We start from the raw sequence: 20,698 nt of genomic DNA on the forward strand, positions 1-20,698 counted from the left end.
AGTCAACACCATTTTAAGGCTGTATCAGTTCAGTCACGGTCAGTACAAGAATATGTATACACATATACATATTTGTGTATGTGCACGCCCATGTGTGTATTCATAAACACACATCAACATAATACATATTTTGTCCACTGAGTATATGTGAAACAGATGAAATAGATTACATTTAGCAAAATAGATGAAAATGCAAACAATTAAAGACTTGACTTCCACCGTCTTTAACAATTGTTGCCAGTGTCACTGCATTGCACAGTTCTAATCAACCAATACTCATATAAGCTTACTTGTTCTTCATAAACATGAATAGTTTTTTTTTAAATCAGATGACCCTCCAGTGACCTGCTGAAGGAATAGCATACACATAACAGCACATTCCAAATGGAATTCTACACCTTGGAACTCCAGTTATAAGTACGTGATGCTGGAAAACACATAACTTTGTGATATGTATTTATGTAATCAACTGTTCTTTGTGGGGGAAATTTAGATAGAAGGTGAGATCAGCAGCAACTAAAGATAATGGATGTATTCAGTCTGCCAAACCATATGTAGCAGAGTTATTCTGAGGGTGCTTCAGAAGTTTCAGATGTTTCAAATGTGACTAGTAACCAGTCTGTTGCATCCAGAAGCAAGAAGATATCCCAGCTTGTGCATTCCATTACAATTGTCTGTGTGCATGCACTTATTAATAAATGTAATAGTCAGTCAGAAATATGTATTAGTTTTCTGCAATGACTGAACAATCTAGATTTTTGGCATTGTCTGTTAATACTTAGGGAACTTTTAAATGAAGGCAGATATAAATCATGTGTAAAATTAACCACCTGTTTCCCTTGCCATCCATCCTGTCTGACTTCCAATAACAGATACGTAATGCCTATCAGTTGTTTTTTGAGTTGTCTAGAATTTTACTCACAGAACAAAGAACAGACATTGTCCAATACAGGGGTCTCCAACGTGGTGCATGTGAGCACCTTGGCACCCACCGACACATTTTCTGGCTCCTGCCAAATGTTTATAGGAAGTAGGTGGGGTCAGGTAGGGTTTTTGCCCAGCAAGGCTTCTGATCATTATTAAAGATTTGATTGGCTGTGCAGATTTATTAAAATGTTGCTTTGGCAGCAGCTGCTACCACAGCACAAGGATCTACACTGTGTTACTGAAGTTAAGCTGTGGCAATAATTTTGTGACTGGCTCCGCCTCCTGTGGCAGCCATTTTGTTGCTGTGCCCACCATGCTGTGTCAGGCTCAAAAAGGTTGGGGACTCCTTGTCTAATACATATAGCATGACATAATTTCATTCAACATGTATTAGTGGGGTAATTAAATTAATAATACCTGCAAAATTCACATTGGTAGAGGCATTCTGATGGATACATTTTGAGGGATCCCTTTAGATTTCTTGTTTCCTTTAACCTATTGTAATTACCAAAACATGTATCACATATTACACCAATGGATATCATTTTGTACTACAACAAAGGCATGAATAATTGTCTCTACTTGTAAGTCTCCTGTGAAGTCATTTAGCACTTGGGAAAGTCATCTTCATAAAAGAAAAAGGTACCACAACCACCACCCCCCGCAATACACAAAAATACCACAAACCACATCTGTGTTGATGCTAGTCACTAAATCTGTCCTATACAGTGAGATAATTGGATGTCAAAGCAGCCCACTGCAGAAGCAGGCTTCTGGAACACCCCAAAATAGTGAGATAGCTCTTTTGAGCACTATGTGTGTATTTCACAAGGCATTCTTCTGGTTTTGTTTTGTAGCCTAACAGCAGTGGTCAAGTAGTAGGGAAAATGCCTGGCCATTTTACTCCCGTTTTGGCACCCTCTCCCCATCACAGTATGGTGCGGCCTGTGACCCTGACCATGACAGACACTAAACCCATCACTACTTCCACTGAAGGTGAGGCATCTTCACCTACAGCAAGCAGTAAGTATTTCTCTAGGGAAACAAAAAATGTCCATCAAAAGATCAAAATAATTTCAAATTAAGGCCAAATCAGGGTGTGTTTTCCTGCTGTTTGACCAGGCAGATGCTCATAGTTGATAATAGAGAACAAACCCACTATCAGTATGATTGACAAAACTTTTATTCTAAAGTTACTGTTTTTTTCAAAAAAGCTATTGTGTCTTGACAGTTGTGCAGTAGCAGTCAAAATCTCAAAAGGTAGAAGCAAATTAGTTTGAATGGCAACTTCCCAGAGAGAGAAAAAGCTTGATTCTTCATTTAAGGTCGACATTCTAATGACTTTGGGAAGCATTAGAAGCTTATAAAATTGCCTATACCTGGTTTCCAAAAGAGATAAAGATACAGTTGATTTCACCACAGTGCACTTTTGTCTAGAATTCATGTTAAAAACATACTGAATTATAGCTATGATCCTCAGTTAAATGAGTATTTGTATTCAGTACAGTTGGTACTGGAAAAAATATTTTGAGACATTTAAAAACCCATGAACCATTTAGTACTTATTTAGTTATTTAGTACTTCCAGACCCATGTTATATATCCTATAGTCTTCAATGGAATTGCAGCTATAAAAGCATCAGTGTATCGATTTGCTAGCACCACTGCCATGAGTTACAGTAGCCACATGTTGTGTAGTAACATTTCAGCATGGTGCCAAATTAAGTGACTCATCATGTAGGTTAGTGTTATTGCATGGAGTATTCCCAGCAACTGTGGCCACAAAGAATGTGCACTACTAGCATGGAAACTTTGGACACTGGCACATGTGTGCAGCACACCATTGTCTGACATAATGGCTGTATGCCACATGGAGTCCTCACCACTGGAAGAGGCTGTCCTGACAGTTTCCATATGAAATTAGATTACATATACAGCTAATCAAAATCACCTGCATCATGGAAACACAGAGATACGTATATAAAGAGCTAATTAATTTTATCACAGCTCATTCCTGAGCCTGGGGGCCGAATGGGTTTAGGAGGTAGCAAGGGGGTTGCGCCAGCATCCATGCCACTTGTGCCATGCAAACTGGCATGGACGCCGGCGTAGTGCCACTTGCATCGGCCCCCCAGGACCGCTGCAGCAGCTTGGCCCTAGGACGCTGGCTTGTCGTGCTAACCGGCACAAGTTCTTGCGCCGGCGTCTCGGGAGGTGTTCCCAGGGCATCCTGGGGGCAGAGCTGCCGGTCGGCAGCTTCCTAACCCTTTCCAGCCGGGAATGTCCCCCTCCGCCACAGCGGTGCTGTGCCAGCTTTTAGCTGATGCAGTATTGCTGTTTTCAACCTCTTTGGAGTCACCGCAGCAGCGCCTCAGCCACACCGTCCCAGCCACTGCAAGGCTCCGGAATGAGCTGTCAGTATTTCTCTGAACACATTGTTGTAATTATGTTTTTCTCAAATGTCTATGGGGCTCCTATCGGAGTTAAATGTAAAAACAACAGTCGAAGATATAAACAAACAAACAAACTGCTCTTAAGGACAATATTCCAAAATATCTGTTAATTTAAGCAGATCTGGAATGCCCTTTTTGGTCACATGTAATAGAGATTATAGTGAGAAAGAGAAGAGTGCTTTTAATGATTTAAACAAACAAAATTATCTACTAATGAATAAATAGCTTTTAAAAACTTGCTGTACATGTGAGCTATTGTCAGAATTCTCCTCTGGTTTACCATTTTTGCTTTTTAAAAAAGCAATTCAATTTCTAAACTTGATCATTTGCAGTGAGTTGATATTCCTTTTGCCAGGATAAAATAAAACAATATTTCACTTGCATTTGAAACTTATAAAAACCTCATACTCTAGTTTTTTATTTCTTAATGGAGAAATGTTATGCATACATCTGGATTTCAGCTTGTCTGGAGTTCTTTTTCAATAAGATGCTTTCAGATTTGTTTCTAATAAATTGACCCTTGCAGAAGGATCAGTGTTACCAAAAATATCTACTGGTGATATTGGAAATATACTTAATACTGTTAACTATTTCTAGCATACTCCAACAGTTAATGGATGCTAAGGCTCAGTGTACACAGTCCTGCATCAATAGATGCATAATTTTACATAAAATGTAAGCAATTTATGGTATATGTAAGGAGGAAGGCACTAGATTAAGAAACCATTTGTGTAATAACTGAGAACCAAGACAGCTTTGAATAAATCCATAATATTTTGCATTCTTATTAATCCATTCTTTGAGAGATTGGCTGTGGCAGTCAAAATAGTATTGCTATGAAATTGATTTGTGTAATATGGATATCTGCAAGCTAGGAAATAGGGTAAGACCACCTACCTAATTTGACACAGGCTACCATGAATGATCAGACGTTAATGAGTTTCGGTCACCAGTGACCTATTCTCGATTCAAAAGGTAACCTATAGGGGAAAGGTTGTGTATCCCATTAACCACACAGATGGTTTTACCGGGGGTGGGGAGAGATTTTAGGAGCCTTTTACATTAGATTCCTGGATCATGCAGTGTATTTGCTCCACAATTTTGGGATGTACAAAATATCATTTCAATATTGTTCATTTCTCTCGTTGATAAATAGAACATAATTATTTTACACAGAAAACTGTCATACCTCAAACAAAAAGTTTAGCTCTTAAGTACACAGCTATGTTCTGAATCTGAATTACATTCTGAAATAATGAATGCTGTTGTAATAGCTTGGCAAGTTATTAGAGGTATGTTTTCTCTTGTTAGTGTGATTCAGGTCACTAGGGTTTAATTTACAATGCTATAGGAGAGCTTAAAATTGTGAGGTTGTGCTTTAGCGAGACTGGTAAAAAAATTTAACAGGCAAGAGAATTTGATAGCCCAATTGCAATCCTAAAAACACTTTCCTGGGAGTAAAGCCAAATGAATAGACCTTCGTAGTATTCTGTGTAGACGTGTTTAGTATTGGTCTCTAATCCTTCACTCATGCAGATTCCATTGAAGTCAATAGGCATTGTAGACTCCTATCCCATGGCCAAATTCATGTTTTTGATTATTTTGTCTTATATAAATTGTAGACATGATTTGTACATTGCAGATCATAACTCTGGATCTCTCATGTTTGAACTATACAAGGTAGAAGTTAAGATAGGTTTCTATATCAATCTGTTTTGTTCTTCCTTAATCAGCCTACACAGCCTCAGGCACATCACAAGCCAATCGATATGTGGGACTAAGTCCAAGAGACTCTTCCTTCCTACACCAGCAACAGGTGGGCAAGTTTCACATAGGTGTTAACAATAAAAAGACAAGTATTTGCAATAATATCCTTCATAAATGTGGCCATTAACATCTTAGTCTAGAAACAGGATGCTAGTGCATTCAGTACTCTTACATGAAATTTATATGTATAGCCAATATCAACACAGTTGGCATATGTCTTAGAGTTGGGTCATAGGAAGGACTGTCCCCAGTGAATCTTTCATTTCTGTTATTTTTTGAAGAACTTGGAAAGCAGTAGAGTTTATATGAATGCCTTTGTAAAATACCCTGCTGATATCTAACTTTAAAGCTAATCATAATTAAGCAGAACAGACTTGGATTCTCGCTCTATTCAGTATTTTTTGATATACGAGTGTACTTTTAAAATTTTCATCCATTCCAAAAGAATTATACACTCAAATCATCATCATCCCTAGATTAGTAGGTTAAAAGTACTTTGTTCCCTGTGATGCAAACACATTTTTTCTAGTTTCTGTCATAATTTGTATTTCAATTCTCATTTTAAATTTTACATCTCATTAGTGCTGTAACTTTAATTCAAATGATTTTTTTATCCAAAATGCAAAAACATACAGCCGAAATTAATAGTGGTGAATAATCAAATTAGCCACAGTCAATAGTAGGGACCTGCAGAAATCCTGTCTCATCCTAAAAGAAAACTAAATCTTGGTACTGCAGATTTCAGTTATCTTATGCCGATGCACGAGGGTGGTTTTTGCAGCTTATGATACACATGAATGGTGCTGATGACTGTTGTGTGTGTGTGTTGTGATATAGCTAGACTACTGTGCTACATCTGGAAATCTCCCTCCCTCTTGCCTATCCATTCCAAGGCATAAATGGCAGCATGACTGTATCTCAAGCAGAGTTCAGAGAAACCCATAAAGACGTTAGTGAGACCTTACTGAAAACCAGTGAGACCTTACTGAAAACATCTGTAAAGAGATATGAAAAAACCAAATATCAATTAGCATTTTTAAACAAATAACTATTTTGGAGTTAATATTTTAATATCCTTAGAATTTGATGCAGTGTGCAGTCACTGTATTCTAAATATAAAAAGTGTATAGCTCCATTTTGTTTCTTGGTTTTGGTTTTTAAAAGCATTAGCTATATTGACTAGAGTATTGAGTTCTGGGATCAAATCCACATTTTTTCAGGAAATTCATTTTGTAACTTTCAGCTAGTGACTCTCTCAGTTTAGCCTACTTCACAGGGTTGTTGTGAGGATAATACAAGATGGACCATATGCATCCTGAATTCTTTGGAAAAAGGGCAAGAGACAGGTTTATTTATTTACTTACTTCATTCATAGCCTACCTTTCTAGCTGCAATTCAAGGCCGACCACAAAACAGAAAAAACGATTCAATCAGACAACATAAGATATCCAATAAACAATGGAATAATACTAGGAATAGAAAATAGTGCAATTAAAAACTGTCTAAGGTATTGCACACCATAATGTAGACAGTAGAAGACAGACAGAAGACAGTACAGGAAAAGAAATGTGATACATACAATAACCATCAAAATAAACTACAATCATGTTCCCTTATATTTTGGCTGTAGAGTAGGGGTGTGCACCAGGGTTTTTTCCATATTTCAGAGCCCATAGGCAGCGGGGATAGGAACGCCCCTGCCTTCCTCTCCACGTTACTTGCCGGATCAGACCTCCAACTTGGCAAGCCGTGTGAATAGGAAGGCAGCAGTGTTCCTATCAACACTGTCCGCCTTCTCCAGAGTCCGGAGAAGAAGGAGAAGAGTTGGTTTTTATATGCCAACTTTCTTTACCTTTTTCTAAGGAGAATCAAACCTGCTTACAGTCTCCTTCTCTTCCACCCCACAACAGACACCTTGTGAGGTAGGTGGGCTGAGAGAGTTCAGACAGAACAATGGCTGTTACCGCACTAGGTATTCCCAGCAATGTATTAAGAGTTTGAAAATGTTATAAAAAACATCGCTTTAAAAGGGTTTTTGGATGCCACAGCTAAAAAATGGTTGGAAGACATCTTCACAGCTAAAGGGGCCAAACAAAGTGCGAACAGTATTTTTTATAACAGTTTCAAACTCTTAATACATTGGTGGGAGGAATACATAGAAAGTGCGAACAGTATTTTTTATAACAGTTTCAAACTCTTAATACATCGCTGGGAATACCTAGTGCGGTAACAGCCTATGACTAGCCCAAAGTCTACTAGCTGGCTTCATCTGTAGGAGTAGGGAAACCAACTTAGTTCACCAGATTAGAGTCTGCTGCTCTAGAGGAGGAGTGGGGAATCAAACCTGGTTCTTCAGATTAGAGTCCACCGCTCTTAACAAGGCAGATGGCATGGATGTGCCTCAGATCTACGGCACCCCCCTTTTTCAGACCCCGGAGAAGGGATCCTCAGATCCATGCCGACACCCTTCTCTGGACTCTGGAGAAGGCAGGTGGAGTGGATGTGCCTCAGATCTGCACCGCCCCCTTCTCCGGACCTTGGAGAAGGTGGGCAGCATGAATGTGAGTCATCATCCAGCAGGCAAGTAAAGGGGGAGGGAAGAGGGGGGAGGGATGAGGGGAAGAAGGAGGGGGGAATCACAGGACCGAAGGGCCCGAATAATTCCGAATAAATTCGGCTTATTGATTTGCACACCCCTACAGCCAAGTGGTACCTAAGTTGCTTTAAAAAGAAAAGAAAAGAATATGACATTCTTCTAGCTGTGAGATCCACTCTGTTAAGAAAAGTAAAATTATTTCATAATCTTGTCAAGTAATCCTAATAATGTAATTGACCAGGTTTGGCAAATTCGGAAGTCCTAATGTTACAGAAGCAATGCTTGCTTAATACACTTCCTGCCATTTTTGTCCTTACAGCACATTCTCATAAGAACATAAGAAAGGCCCTGCTGGATCAGACCAAGGCCCATCAAGTCCAGCAGTCTGTTCACACAGTGGCCAACCAGGTGCCTCTAGGAAGCCACAAACAAGACGAGTGCAGCAGCACCATCCTGCCTGTGTTCCACCGCACCCAAAATAATAGGCATGCTCCTCTGATACTAGAGAGAATAGGTATGCAGCAGGACTAGTATCCATTCTAACTAATAGCCATAAATACTCCCTCCTCCATGAATATGTCCCCTCTTAAAATACTTCAAACCAATTCTAACTAATCAAACCAATTCTAACTAATAGCCATGAATACCCCTCTCTTCCATGAATATGTCCACTCCCCTCTCAAAATACATCAAACCAATTCTATAAATAATTAAATATTTTACTATCTGGTTCATGGGGAAAGTGTTCATGTAGTTTGAAGTGAAGAGACGTGAGAGAGCTGAAGAATTTTATAAGCAGAAAGGATGAAGGTGTAATAGAGCTTTGTTCCGACCCTTCAGTGTCTTATCAGTTGATTAGGGATTGAAAAATGTATTCTTAATGGATTGTTGTAGACACAGTAACCTTGTAGCTACTCTTTCACATAGTGGATGAGTAAGCACATGCTGCCTTTTACTGCACACCTAAATTAACTTGAAATGTGAACATTCCATGTGGAAATGCATGTCAGAAAACTGATTCACTAACAGTTATTTAATCTTCGGTCTTCAGTGCAGCCCCACATTGGGACTGCGCCTGCGCTCAAGCCTGCGCTCAAGCCTCAAGATCTGTTGAGGGGTGCCTTTTCCTTTGGAGCAAGTAGGATGGTTTCCCACCAAAACCATCACATGCTCCTTGGGAGGCACCCCCTTCCCCTCAGTTCCTTCTCTGCCGCCGCCACAAGAGGAAGCTTCTAGTGATCGTCGCCATTTCTTCTACTGTTTAGTGTGTTCGTTTTTGTGAGTAAGGACGGAGACAGTTTCCCCCTGGTCTAGTCCCTCTGTTTACTGTTTCTCACCAATCCATTTGATACCTTGAAATCCAACCATGGCCTCCAAGGCCCTGTTCAAAAAATGTACTCAGTGTGGTTCTAAAATGACCCATTCCGACAAACTTGAGCTCTGCCTCATTTGCTTGGGAGAGGGGCAAGTCGTTCAAACATGCAAAATCTGCATGAAATTTACTTCCAAAGCATGCTTAGAACAGCTAGACTCAAGGTGGCACTTTGGAAAAAAGCCCTGGTCTCTTCCCCTCTGAAGATGGGTCTTTGGACTTCACAATAGCCTTAGTCAGCTCCATCGGTCCTGGTGACATCGGCCTTGAAACGCCGGTTTGACATTCTACATTCTTTCTTAGACCTTGAGTTTGACACACCTCTCGAAGGAAATCCCAACACCCCATTGATGGCCTAGAACTGGGGTCTACAACCTGGACCAACCAACTCAAATTACTGTTCCTTCCTTATCATCTCACCTGGTTCAAGACTGGGTGGACGTCTGCTGTCTGAAACAACTCAATCTAATGGGCAGGCCTTTACAACCTGCATCGGTTCCGACACCTCCCGTGTCCCACCCATCATACACTGAAGTACTAACTTATGAAGAGTTGGAACCTGAGGATGCCAGTCCATCACCTTTGCTTGATAGTTCAGAAGTTCAATCCGAAATCTCCCCGGACAACTAGGTTGAATCACCAGCCCATTCTCACCCAGCAAAGACCTTCACACCGAGCAGATGGTTCACATGACCCAAACGTTGGAAATAGACATCTCCACCACAGACACTAAACCATGGGATAAAATCCTATACTGACACCCCAAGTATGATAGCCTTTCTGATCTTGGAAGGACTGCCAGATATGTCAACCTCAGTCTGGAGCAAACAGGCATTGACCAAAAAATCTGAGAATTTCAATAAGGTAAAGCAGGATTCACCAGGGCATCTTCTGACCCTCCCCCCCCCCCACACACACACACCTTCTTCTATTGTGGCGCAGGAGATGCAATCTAAACAATGCCAGGGACATCATTGTACACTGGCAGATAAAGAAAGTAGAAGACTGGATGCCTTGGGAAGGAAAGTGTATACCTCCACAGCCTTAAATTTTTGAATTGCTTATTATCAGACTGTAATGGGAGGGTACCAATTGTTTCTTCACTTGGAGGCCCTCCTGGAAGACACTAGATCACTATCCAGTGTAAACCTATTAGGCTCTCCAAACAGGAAATCACGGTGGACGGGTATGCTGCTGAGATAGCTGCCAGAGCCATGGCATCCACTGTCACAATCAGACTCCATGTGTGGCTCCAAAACACTGTTCTCTCAGTGGATACTAGATCTCAGGTTGAGGATCTCCTTTTTGAAGGGAGCATGTTGTTTGCAGCTAGCACAACTGAATTCTTAACCAACATTAAGAAAGACTGTGAAGTCCCTCAGTGTGCTTTCATTTGGTCACCCTGGAAGAGAGATATACCAATAACACCAACAGGCGTTCACCTCCCCCTTCAACAGGAAGCAGTGCTACACCAGACCTCACCAATAGCAGTATCCTCAGAATAGATACCAGCAACCACAGTTCCAGCAAAGTCAGCATCATAGACACAAACAGCCCAGCTGACCAAGGTCCACTCCCAGTCCTCACCAGACCAAGTAACAGGAACCCCAGCCAAGATTCTGACTAGGCCATATGGCCATCCCTGAAAGCCTTCCATTCCATAATCATTTTAACTTCTTTGCTCATAAGTGGAACAGAATTTATTGTCGAAGGCTTTCACGGTCAGAGTTCATTGGTTCTTGTAGGTTATCCGGGCTGTGTAACCGTGGTCTTGGTATTTTCTTTCCTGACGTTTCGTCAGCAGCTGTGGCAGGCATCTTCAGAGGAGTAACACTGAAAGACACTGTTCTTCAGTGTTACTCCTCTGAAGATGCCTGCCACAGCTGCTGGCTAAATGTCAGGAAAGAAAATACCAAGACCATGGTTACACAGCCTGGATAACCTACAAGAACCAAGGAACAGAATTTGTTCAGATGTTGGGTTCTAAAAGCTGTTAGGGAGGATTACCTCCTGGAGTTTAAGAATGTCCCCACCTGCATTCACCCAACAGCAGTGAGGGGCAACCTGTTCCTACAGTTTGTTTAACCTCTTAGTGACGTCCTCCACAAAGCAGCTGTTCAGATAGTTACCTCAGAGTTTCCTGTTTATGGTTTTTATTCGAGGATTTTTATAGTGGAGAAAAAGGTGGTGGATATTGTTCGATTATTGACCTTAGGCGGTTAAATAAACATCTGTTGGTTTCAAAGTTAAGAATGGTCTCCTTTCTGCCATTATGGCGATCATTCCACTACACACCTGGTTTGTGGCTTTAGACCTCAAGGATGCGTACTTCCGTATATCGGTGCATCCTTCCCATCATAAATTCCTTAGATTTAGGTTTGGTTTGGAAAAAAATCAGTATACCGTTCTTCCCTTTGGTCTGGCTATGGCACCTAGAGAATTTACCAAGCGAATAGCCATAGTGATTGCCCACCTCAAGACTCAGTTTTCTCATACCTTGCTCAATTTACCTATACCTTGATGACTGGCTCATCATGGCCGAATCTAAAGAGGTCTTGCTCACCCAGATTGAGCTAATCACTTCCATTTCTACCCGACTGGGCCTGGTCATCAAACTGATCCCCTCTCAATGTGCTCAGTTTCTGGGAGCAATACTGGATTCTATCCAGGGTAAGGCTTTTCTCCCCATGGACAGGGTGCTTGCTATAAGATCTCACATCATTCCTGTTGATGTATAAGATCTCACATCATTCCAGAAATCCTGTTGGCAACCAGGTGTAGCCATTCAAAGGCTTCTAGTAACCCCGCATGCCAGGTTACACTTACGGAAGCTACAGAACTGGTTTGTGAGAAAGTTCAACCCGTTGTTGGAGTCACAACACCACCACTTGTCAACCCCCAGGCCTATGATACGGTCACTATAATGGTTGGGTAAGGAACCCAACCTCTTTCAGGGCTCCCCCTTTGGACACTGGAGCCCAGATGATACATTGACCATGGATGCTTCACTACAAGGTTGGGGGCACACTGTAGAGGCATCTCCATACAAGAGGGGTGGGAGCCACACGTGGGTTCAGAACATATTAACCTTCTCGAACTTTGAGCTGTTCATTATGCCCTTGCCTCCTTTACAGATATTTTGAGAGAGTCCAATATCTTGATCCAGACAAGATGTCAGTGGCCTACTACCTGAACAAGCAGGGTAGTACAAGTTTGCTCCCATTCTGCAAAGAGGTGTTGAGTGTCTGGAAGTTGGCCCTGTCCAGCAATATCTTGGTAAGAGCTATACACATCGCAGGGATGCAAAATACACTGGTGGACCATTTCAACAGGGTCCTATTTGTCCATCCAGGACAAATACCTGGAACCTATCTTCCACAGTTGGGGTACACCCCCGGTAGATTTATTTGCAACCAGATTCAACAGGAAGGCAAGATAATTTTGCTTCCTAGTGGGAAACGATATCTTATCCCTGGGAGGTGCTTTCCAGATATGCTGGAGGGAGGACCATCTCTTCTGTGTCTTTCCCCCTATTTCGTTCCCATCCAGAGTACTGGGCAAGATTGTATCGGACAGAATGAATTGCATCCTTGTAGCCCCCTACTGGCCCCGCCAAATTTGGTTCTCTGAATTGAAGAGGTGGTGGGTTCCCAGTACATCCCACTCTCACCAGAATCAGAGCTGTTTGGGGAGAATTTCTCCACCGTGTCATGAACTGCCTGCACCTAATTGCATGGTGTCTGTTCCCAAGCTCTTGAAATTCTCAGATCGGGTCCATGAGATGCTCTTGCTTTCAAGAACACCTTCCACTAGATATTCATATGCTAAAAAGTGGGAAGCCTTTGAACGTAGGACTAGGGCCCAAGGAACTTTTCCATTCACCTGACCCATTTCCCTTGTCCTAGACTATTTAGTATATTTAGCTCATCATGGACTTTCTGTGTCCTCGATCAAAGTGCATTTGGCCACTATCTCAGCCTACCACAAGCCTGTAGATGGTCACTCTTTGTTTCTGCATTCTCTGTCAAAGGGACTCCTAAAGGGTCTCCTAAATTTGTTTCCACCAGTCCCCACATTGTTACCTCAGTGGGCACTCTCACTGGTGAAATGATGGGCCCTCCATTTGAACCCCTGGCCACTTGTCCACTGGACATATTGGCTGTGATGGTTGACAGACAAACAAACAACAGAGTCGCTCTGGGTCATTCCAAAGAAGAGACAGAGTGGTCTCTCCCTGGGAAGGACGAAGACTGGACAACTGGACCAGCTTTTTATAGTCTAAACCGTGAGAGAGGGTCTCAAACGGCCACCTCCTTTCAAATTCTTCAGGAGATGAGTTTTCACAAATCACTGTTAATTTTGGTTCTTGTAGGTTATCCGGGCTGTGTGACCATGGTCTTGGTATTTTCTTTCCTGACGTTTCGCCAGCAGCTGTGGCAGGCATCTTCAGAGGAGTAACACTGAAGGACAGTGTCTCTCAGTGTCAAGTGTGTAGGAAGAGTAATATATAGTCAGAATATATAGTCAGAAGAGTAATATATAATCCTTAAAACACAGGGTCTTATTCCAAGACTCTGAAAGACTGGAAAGTTCTACCAACTATTTTGTCAGATTGCACAGAGAAGCCATTGAAATTCATAAACATCAGCACAACTTTAACAGTTTAAGAATGAATAAGGCTTGGCTTCCTGTCCTGAAAACCTCCAGACTAACAAAGACTACAGTCCACAATAGCCATGCGGATTAGCTTTGGATTTCACACATTAACAGATCACTTCAGGATAAAATGGTTCCATATTAACATACCACACCCTCATTAGCACATTATCTTGATACTTACAGGACAATGATGAGCACATTACCTTTGATACTTTTTCAGGACAATGATTCAGCTCAAACCCAACTCCTTTCTGACTATATATTACTCTTCCTACACACTTGACACGAGAGACACTGTCCTTCAGTGTTACTCCTCTGAAGATGCCTGCCACAGCTGCTGGTGAAACGTCAGGAAAGAAAATACAAGACCACGGTCACACAGCCCGGATAACCTACAAGAACCAATGAACTCTGACCGTGAAAGCCTTCGACAATACATTGTTAATTTTGTTTGGAAATATCCTGTTCTCAAACAAGTTATTCAGTTTCAGAGTCTCTGGCACTGTTTGTTCGTCAGCCTGTGTTCATACACAAGTCCCTTCTCAATCTATGCCGATAATTTGTTGCCAGTTCTATTGGCCTTCCTTTTCTTTCAGGCACCTAATGTGCTTTGGGTTAATCAACTCCTAAATGCAATTTCCGTTACTCTCTAAGGTCAGGAGCCTAGTGGAAAAGCTGAGGTCAGCTAGCTTCATGTGGCTTTTAAACTACAGGTTATAATATATTAAGGCATGAAAAGGGGTTCTTCTTAAGCCAAACTGTTGTTTAATAAAAATTCTCACCACACCTAGTTGTTAGAAGGGCGATTCTCTACTATTTAGATAGGACTAAACATTTTAGGATTGATAATTGTTGATTATTTGTTTTGCTGGTCAGAAAAAGGGTAGGACAGCTTCTTCCCAAACATATCCAGATGGGTGGTATTGGCCATCTCTATGGCCTATTAGGGGGGAAAGCACATTCAGTCAGGGCTCAGGATTCCTCCGTAGCTTTCCATAGGAAGGTCACACTGAAGGAGATCTGCAAGGCTGCCACGTGGGGCACGGAAGACACATTAATCTGACCTCTTTGGACCTGCATGCAAGAAAGGAGGCTGATGTTAGCAAGGGTTTTCTGCAATCCTTATTCCAGTAAGATCGCCACCCTCTACCTCATATGTGAGCAGCTTGCTAAAATCCCAATGCACTGAAGACCGAAGATGAAAACATAGTTGCACTTACCTGTAACTGGCATTCATCGAGGTCTTCTGTGCAGACCCACATTCCCTCTCTCCTGCCCTGCTGCGAGCTCTGTTACTGTTGCCTCTAAGACCTATTTTGGGCTGGCGGTGGCAGGCAGGAACTGCAGGGAAGGGGGCATGCCTCCTAAGGAGCACGTGACGGTTTCAGCAGGAAGCCATTCCACTCGTTCCAAAGGCAATAATCTGTCAAAGAATGTTAGATATGATAGCCAAATGGAATTTACATATTCAGATGCAATATGCTAAGAACCAACAACAAGGAACAGCTGTTAGCTTTTCAGGGCATCTATCTGGCCACTGCTAGAAATAGAATGGAGATGCAGAGCAATCATTGACCTGATACAGGAAACAATTCTTAGGTTGGTTCTTGTAGGTTATCCGGGCTGTGTAACCGTGGTCTTGGAATTTTCTTTCCTGACGTTTCGCCAGCAGCTGTGGCAGGCATCTTCAGAGTAGTAACACTGAAGGACAGTGTCTCTCAGTGTCTTGACACTGAGAGACACTGTCCTTCAGTGTTACTACTCTGAAGATGCCTGCCACAGCTGCTGGCGAAATGTCAGGAAAGAAAATTCCAAGACCACGGTTACACAGCCCGGATAACCTACAAGAACCAATGAACTCTGACCGTGAAAGCCTTCGACAATTCTTAGGTTCTTTTTCATGGTAAGCCTCTGAAGTCCTGCATATGCTTAAAGATTTTTGGAACAGAGCGTTAACCAGGGAATCGGTGCCCAAATCCCTCTCTGCACATCCTTCAAGGAGAGGAGCAAGCTCACTTGTTCCCTTACTATCACAGTAGCAACAACTTCCGTTTTCTCAGTACACTCACTCTATATGCTTTGCAAAATTATACAATAATGAGCTTGTGAAGCATGTTAAAAATAATATGTGCTCTGTGAATATATTAGTAATATTAAGGGCACATAGAATTTCCAAGACCTCCTTTAATACACAGATCTGTCTAGCTCTTACAAATGCCTGGAAATGACAATGCTGTACAATTTTATTGTCTAGAAAGAGCACACATGCAGAAATTGTCTAAATTACTTTGGCTAGAGTACTTCTGCCTTTCATAAGGAATCATAAGGCAGAAGTAAGATTGATTTATTATGTCCTTTCATTACTTTACAACAATTTAAAAGAGACCACTCTTCTGGTGGCAGGTCCTAAATGCATTTGGTTTAAAGTAGACCATGATGAATGAAAAAGAAAATCAAGGGGTACATGAAATGAAGGCAATCAATCATATTATATTAGCTGAGAGAAATTCTAAATTAGAAAGCCAATGGTTTTAGTTCCAGAGAGGTGTTTTAAACATTCTCCATTCCTTTTAATATACTTTGACCCCTTAGGAATAAATATTGTCATAGGTACATTCTCTGCTTCACTGGAGGGGGCCTTTGTAGAGATTTATTCTGTTAGGTTATGAGAAGTATTGACGTTTATTCCTGAGTGCTTTTTTTTTTTAACAGAAACCCTTAACACAACCTATATAAATTTCAGTAATGACCATAAATTTAAGGTGCCTGTATAGTTGGTGATTCTCCTTATAAATAGTTTTTCACAAAATAACAGTTCAGTAGAATTTTCAATAAAACAGTTTGTTAAACAAAATTGTTGGAATATTTACATTTATGGATGCATTATAAATATAGCTTTGAAAGATCACATGAATACAGAACCAATGAGTGCAATAGAGTTTAATTTACTGACCTGAATATATGAAAACCCTGTTACTAAACATGTAACTTAATATACTGATAGCTACACAGTCATGGTTATTATTAGGAATCATAAATCTAAACATTCCTTTTGCATGGTAGTCACAGGTTATTGGTGATCCTAACTACTATGAAATGCTGAATATTCCCACAGTGGAATAACTGCAGCATAATAAATCTTCCATGTTATATGTTTTTAACCAACCACTTTAACAAACAGGCCTATGTCTAAATTGTGCTGTTTAAATATCCCAATGTTAGCTGTTTTAATTTATCCCTAGCTGCTAAATTATGCTTTGGTTATACCCAATCTCCACGAGCTATTAATTGTAGACAGGAGTTCTTCCTGTTGGTAACTCTGAAAGTTTTAGTTTATTGTTTCATCTTTGGTAACATTTTATGTTAGCATAAATATTTTGCTCTTAAGTTTGCTATCAGAACACATAGCCCATTTCTGAAGGGGGCGGTTAGGCAGTGGCTGGGAGGACTGCAGCCACACTGCCTCCACAGAGGCTTCCCGGCCACCGGAAAGAAATTATAAACACTTTTAAAATTAACCTGCAGCAAGGCTGCGTCACCACAAAAGGTGGCATAGCAACGGCACAGTGTGAGAGCTACCGTGGTGCAGTGGTTAAGAGTGATGATTTGGAGTGGTGGACTCTGATCTGGAGAACTGGGTTTGATTCCCCACTTCACATGAGTGGCGGAGGCTAATCCAGTGAACTGGATTTGGTTCCCCACTCCTACACATGAAGCCAGCTGGGTGACCTTAGGCTAGTCACACTCTCTCAGCCCCACCTACCTCACAGGGTGTCTGTTGTGGGGAGGGGAAGGGAAGGTGATTGTAAACCGGTTTGAGTCTCCCTTAAGTGGTAGAGAAAGTCGGCATATAAAATTCAACTCTTCTTCTGCGTTCCCGGGGCAAAAGGAGTTAGGAAGGTGCCTAAAGGCAGCTCTGCCCCTAGAAACACCCCAGGAATGCCCCCATGCCAGCGTGGGCGTTCCCTTCTGGGAATTCGCTGCTGACGTGGCTGCTCTGGCAGTGAGGGGCCAGCACAGTTCCATGGCTCCCTGACACTGGTGTTTTGTCCCTAGGACGGCATAAATGCCCTTATCCTGTTTTAAAAGGGCACTTATGCTGGCATGGTGTCACACCAGCTCCTAAGGAGCTTTGCCCCCCCCTTCAGGATTGCAACCTTAATGTGACTAAAGATGGACTTAATATGTCAAGCACCGCATGATTCAATCGATGTTGTAAAGAGACTGGTGATGAGAAGATTGCTAATGATATCTGTCTTTAAACATCTTCTCCTATAATGCAGTGCAAAGAGGGGAGTATTGGGCATGTTTGGGTCTACATTCTCGACATGTGCAGGTAAATGGTTGAGCTCAGTAAATCGTTCTGACAAAATTGGAAGACTAAGATTATGCCCTGCCCTGGTAATAGTTTGGAATCCCCTGCAAAGAACAACAGTTCCACAACAGGATAGATCTGTGCAGATAGTTCCATGGGCAGGAGTAGAATTCTTCTGAACAAACAAATTCATTTGTTTGGATTTGAAGAGATAGTTTGCAATAAAAAATTTTTGTTTCTCCTGCTATAAACTCCTGCAATTTTTTGCTGTAGAGAGGTTTCTAAATTTTGATTAATTTACAAGAACAGGATCATATTGTATTATATTATTTTCTCTGTTTTGTTAATATAGTCTGGGACATAAAATACACTTTCATAAAGTTTTAAAAATATTTTGTAAGAGATCATCTTTCAACTGAAACAAATGTATGACACTTTTTAATCTTGATGTTGCCATTCTCATGTTTCATAGAGATGTAAGATTTTATAAAAACCTAGTAGTTAATTAGGGAAGTGAAACAGACGTTGTTGTCTTGAAAATACTCTTTAATGTGCTACTTTTGATCCATTAATTAATCCACTGGCATACTCACAATACCCTGATGTTAAATAACTTAGCAGTATATTTTTACTAAGAGCCCTGTGGCGCAGAGTGTTAAGTTGCAGTACTGCAGTCCAAGCTCTGCTCAAGACCTGAGTTCGATCCCTATGGAAGTTGGTTTCAGGTAGCCGGCTCAAGGTTGACTCAGCCTTCCATCCTTCCGAGGTCGGTAAAATGAGTACCCTTCTTGCTGGGGGTAAAGGAAACATGACTGGGGAAGGCACTGGCAAACCACCCCGTAAACAAAGTCTGCCTAGGAAATGTCAGGATGTGACGTCACCACATGGGTCAGGAATGACCCGGTGCTTGCACAGGGGACCTTTACCTTTATATTTTTACTAGTACATACTGGGTTTTGAAGGTATGAATGTACCTAGCCTTATTTGTGGACAGACTCATCCCATTTACCCAGCACAGCCATATGAAATGTATTTTAAACCTAGGAAACTGCAATGTGGTTTTTTTATGTGCATTTTAATTCTTATACCCAGTTTTGTCATTTTACAGCAGGAAGTTGTACTTCTGATTGCATCTTTTAATTTTAATTTTATTCCATTGAAAATAGAAGTTTTCTTCATATTGTCATGATCATATCCGATACATATTAAATGGAATGTTGTTACATCAATCAAAGTTTATGGTTTTAAAATTGTCAGGGTGGTAAACAAGTTTGTGTTAAGCAAAGACTGAAGGAGCACTGCAAGAAGACTCTCAAACAGAACTTAATAGATTCAGGAAACAGGTTATCAATGCTTAGGGTGTTCATATTGTGCCTCTTATCATAACTGACAGTTTGACGTAAAACCTAGTCACATGACCATCACAGAGGCATGCACATGGATAAGAGGTCACCTTTCACATACTCTTGTTGGAAAGGAAACACATTTAAAGGAAGTTTCAGTCAAAACAATGAGTATATGCAAACGTTTATAGGTTTATCTTAGTCAAAAAAGTGGAGCAAGATCTGCTATTGTAGTTTTTCTGTATGCATATTTGCTCAGTCTGTTAACTTTGCAAGAAAAATATTAGATAATACACATACTTTTTAAAGACATTATCCATGAGTTTTTAAGTTAAGTGAAAATTGTAAAGAGCCCAAAACGTTCAAAACATGTAAAAATATCTGCCAAGATATAAATTGAAATTGTTTTAAATATTAGGCATGTTTCAGACTTACTGACAAACCATGACTTGTCATTCCATGAACAAGATCAGTTACATGAGTGATTTGTTTTTACAAGCATACTTCAGATGTAGTATCAAACTATCCTGTGCCATAACTTGATTGACGATAATTGTTTACAGCTGTACTGATCCAAAATCAAAATCCAAAAACTGACCACAGTCTGCATAATACCTTTTATTAGGACCAGCTACAATGACACAAAAGAGTGCAAGCTTTTGAATTCTCCAGAACTCTTGAGCCTGGGGGATCCTCAGGCTCTTGTTCTTCTCCCCGTAGTCTGTAGTTCAACTATTATAAGGCTTGCATATTCATGCCCAAGCTACAACAATGATTTGCTCCCTTTCCCATAAACCAGGATTCCAAAATAGGAAATATATAGGAAAATGGAGCATGTGAACAGAAAATGATCCGCTCAGCACATTCAAGGAGTGGCAAGCCATAGAATGATTAAAACTAAATGTGGATGGAGAGGTACAGTGGAGGGTTAGAGAAAATCTACCGAGCGATTAGTAGTATCAGGGATCCAGACACAAATTAAAACCCACTCTCATTAGCATCAGGGAATGACATAAGCGTTTACAGTAGGATGCAAACCAATTTTATTTTAGATTACAAGCAAGATACATTTGGGGAGCAGTAATATCAATTTATATTATCCAGTGTGAGAAAGTGGTTGATTAGTAGTGGTAGCTGGAATTAAAAACATCTGATCACATATGGCAGAAAGCTTTTATCCGTGAATAGTTTGTATGAGACATGTTATACAACCACAAGGAAATTGTTGTCTCCAAAGTTAAGTGTTAGAAATGTTCAACACCATACT

At 41.0% G+C, this 20,698-nt stretch overlaps 1 protein-coding gene across 11 annotated transcripts in view; it reads left to right on the forward strand.

The window, feature by feature from the left end:
• The window catches only part of LOC130492890 (nuclear factor 1 B-type), a 444,072-nt gene that overhangs the window by 391,992 nt on the left and 31,382 nt on the right, over positions 1 to 20,698 (forward strand). For 6 of the 11 annotated variants that reach the window (XM_056866639.1, XM_056866645.1, XM_056866642.1 and 3 more), the window contains 2 exons: positions 1,785 to 1,950; positions 5,113 to 5,195. The exons of 3 other annotated variants lie outside the window; for them this stretch is intronic. In XM_056866639.1, coding sequence (XP_056722617.1) covers positions 1,785 to 1,950; positions 5,113 to 5,195 — 249 coding nt within the window. The remainder of the gene's footprint in view (positions 1 to 1,784; positions 1,951 to 5,112; positions 5,196 to 20,698) is intronic. 2 more of the 11 variants (XM_056866640.1, XM_056866643.1) reach the window with 1 other exon arrangement.

Source organism: Euleptes europaea, unplaced genomic scaffold (genome assembly GCF_029931775.1).
Source record: "Euleptes europaea isolate rEulEur1 unplaced genomic scaffold, rEulEur1.hap1 H_1, whole genome shotgun sequence".
Classification (NCBI taxonomy): domain Eukaryota; kingdom Metazoa; phylum Chordata; class Lepidosauria; order Squamata; family Sphaerodactylidae; genus Euleptes; species Euleptes europaea.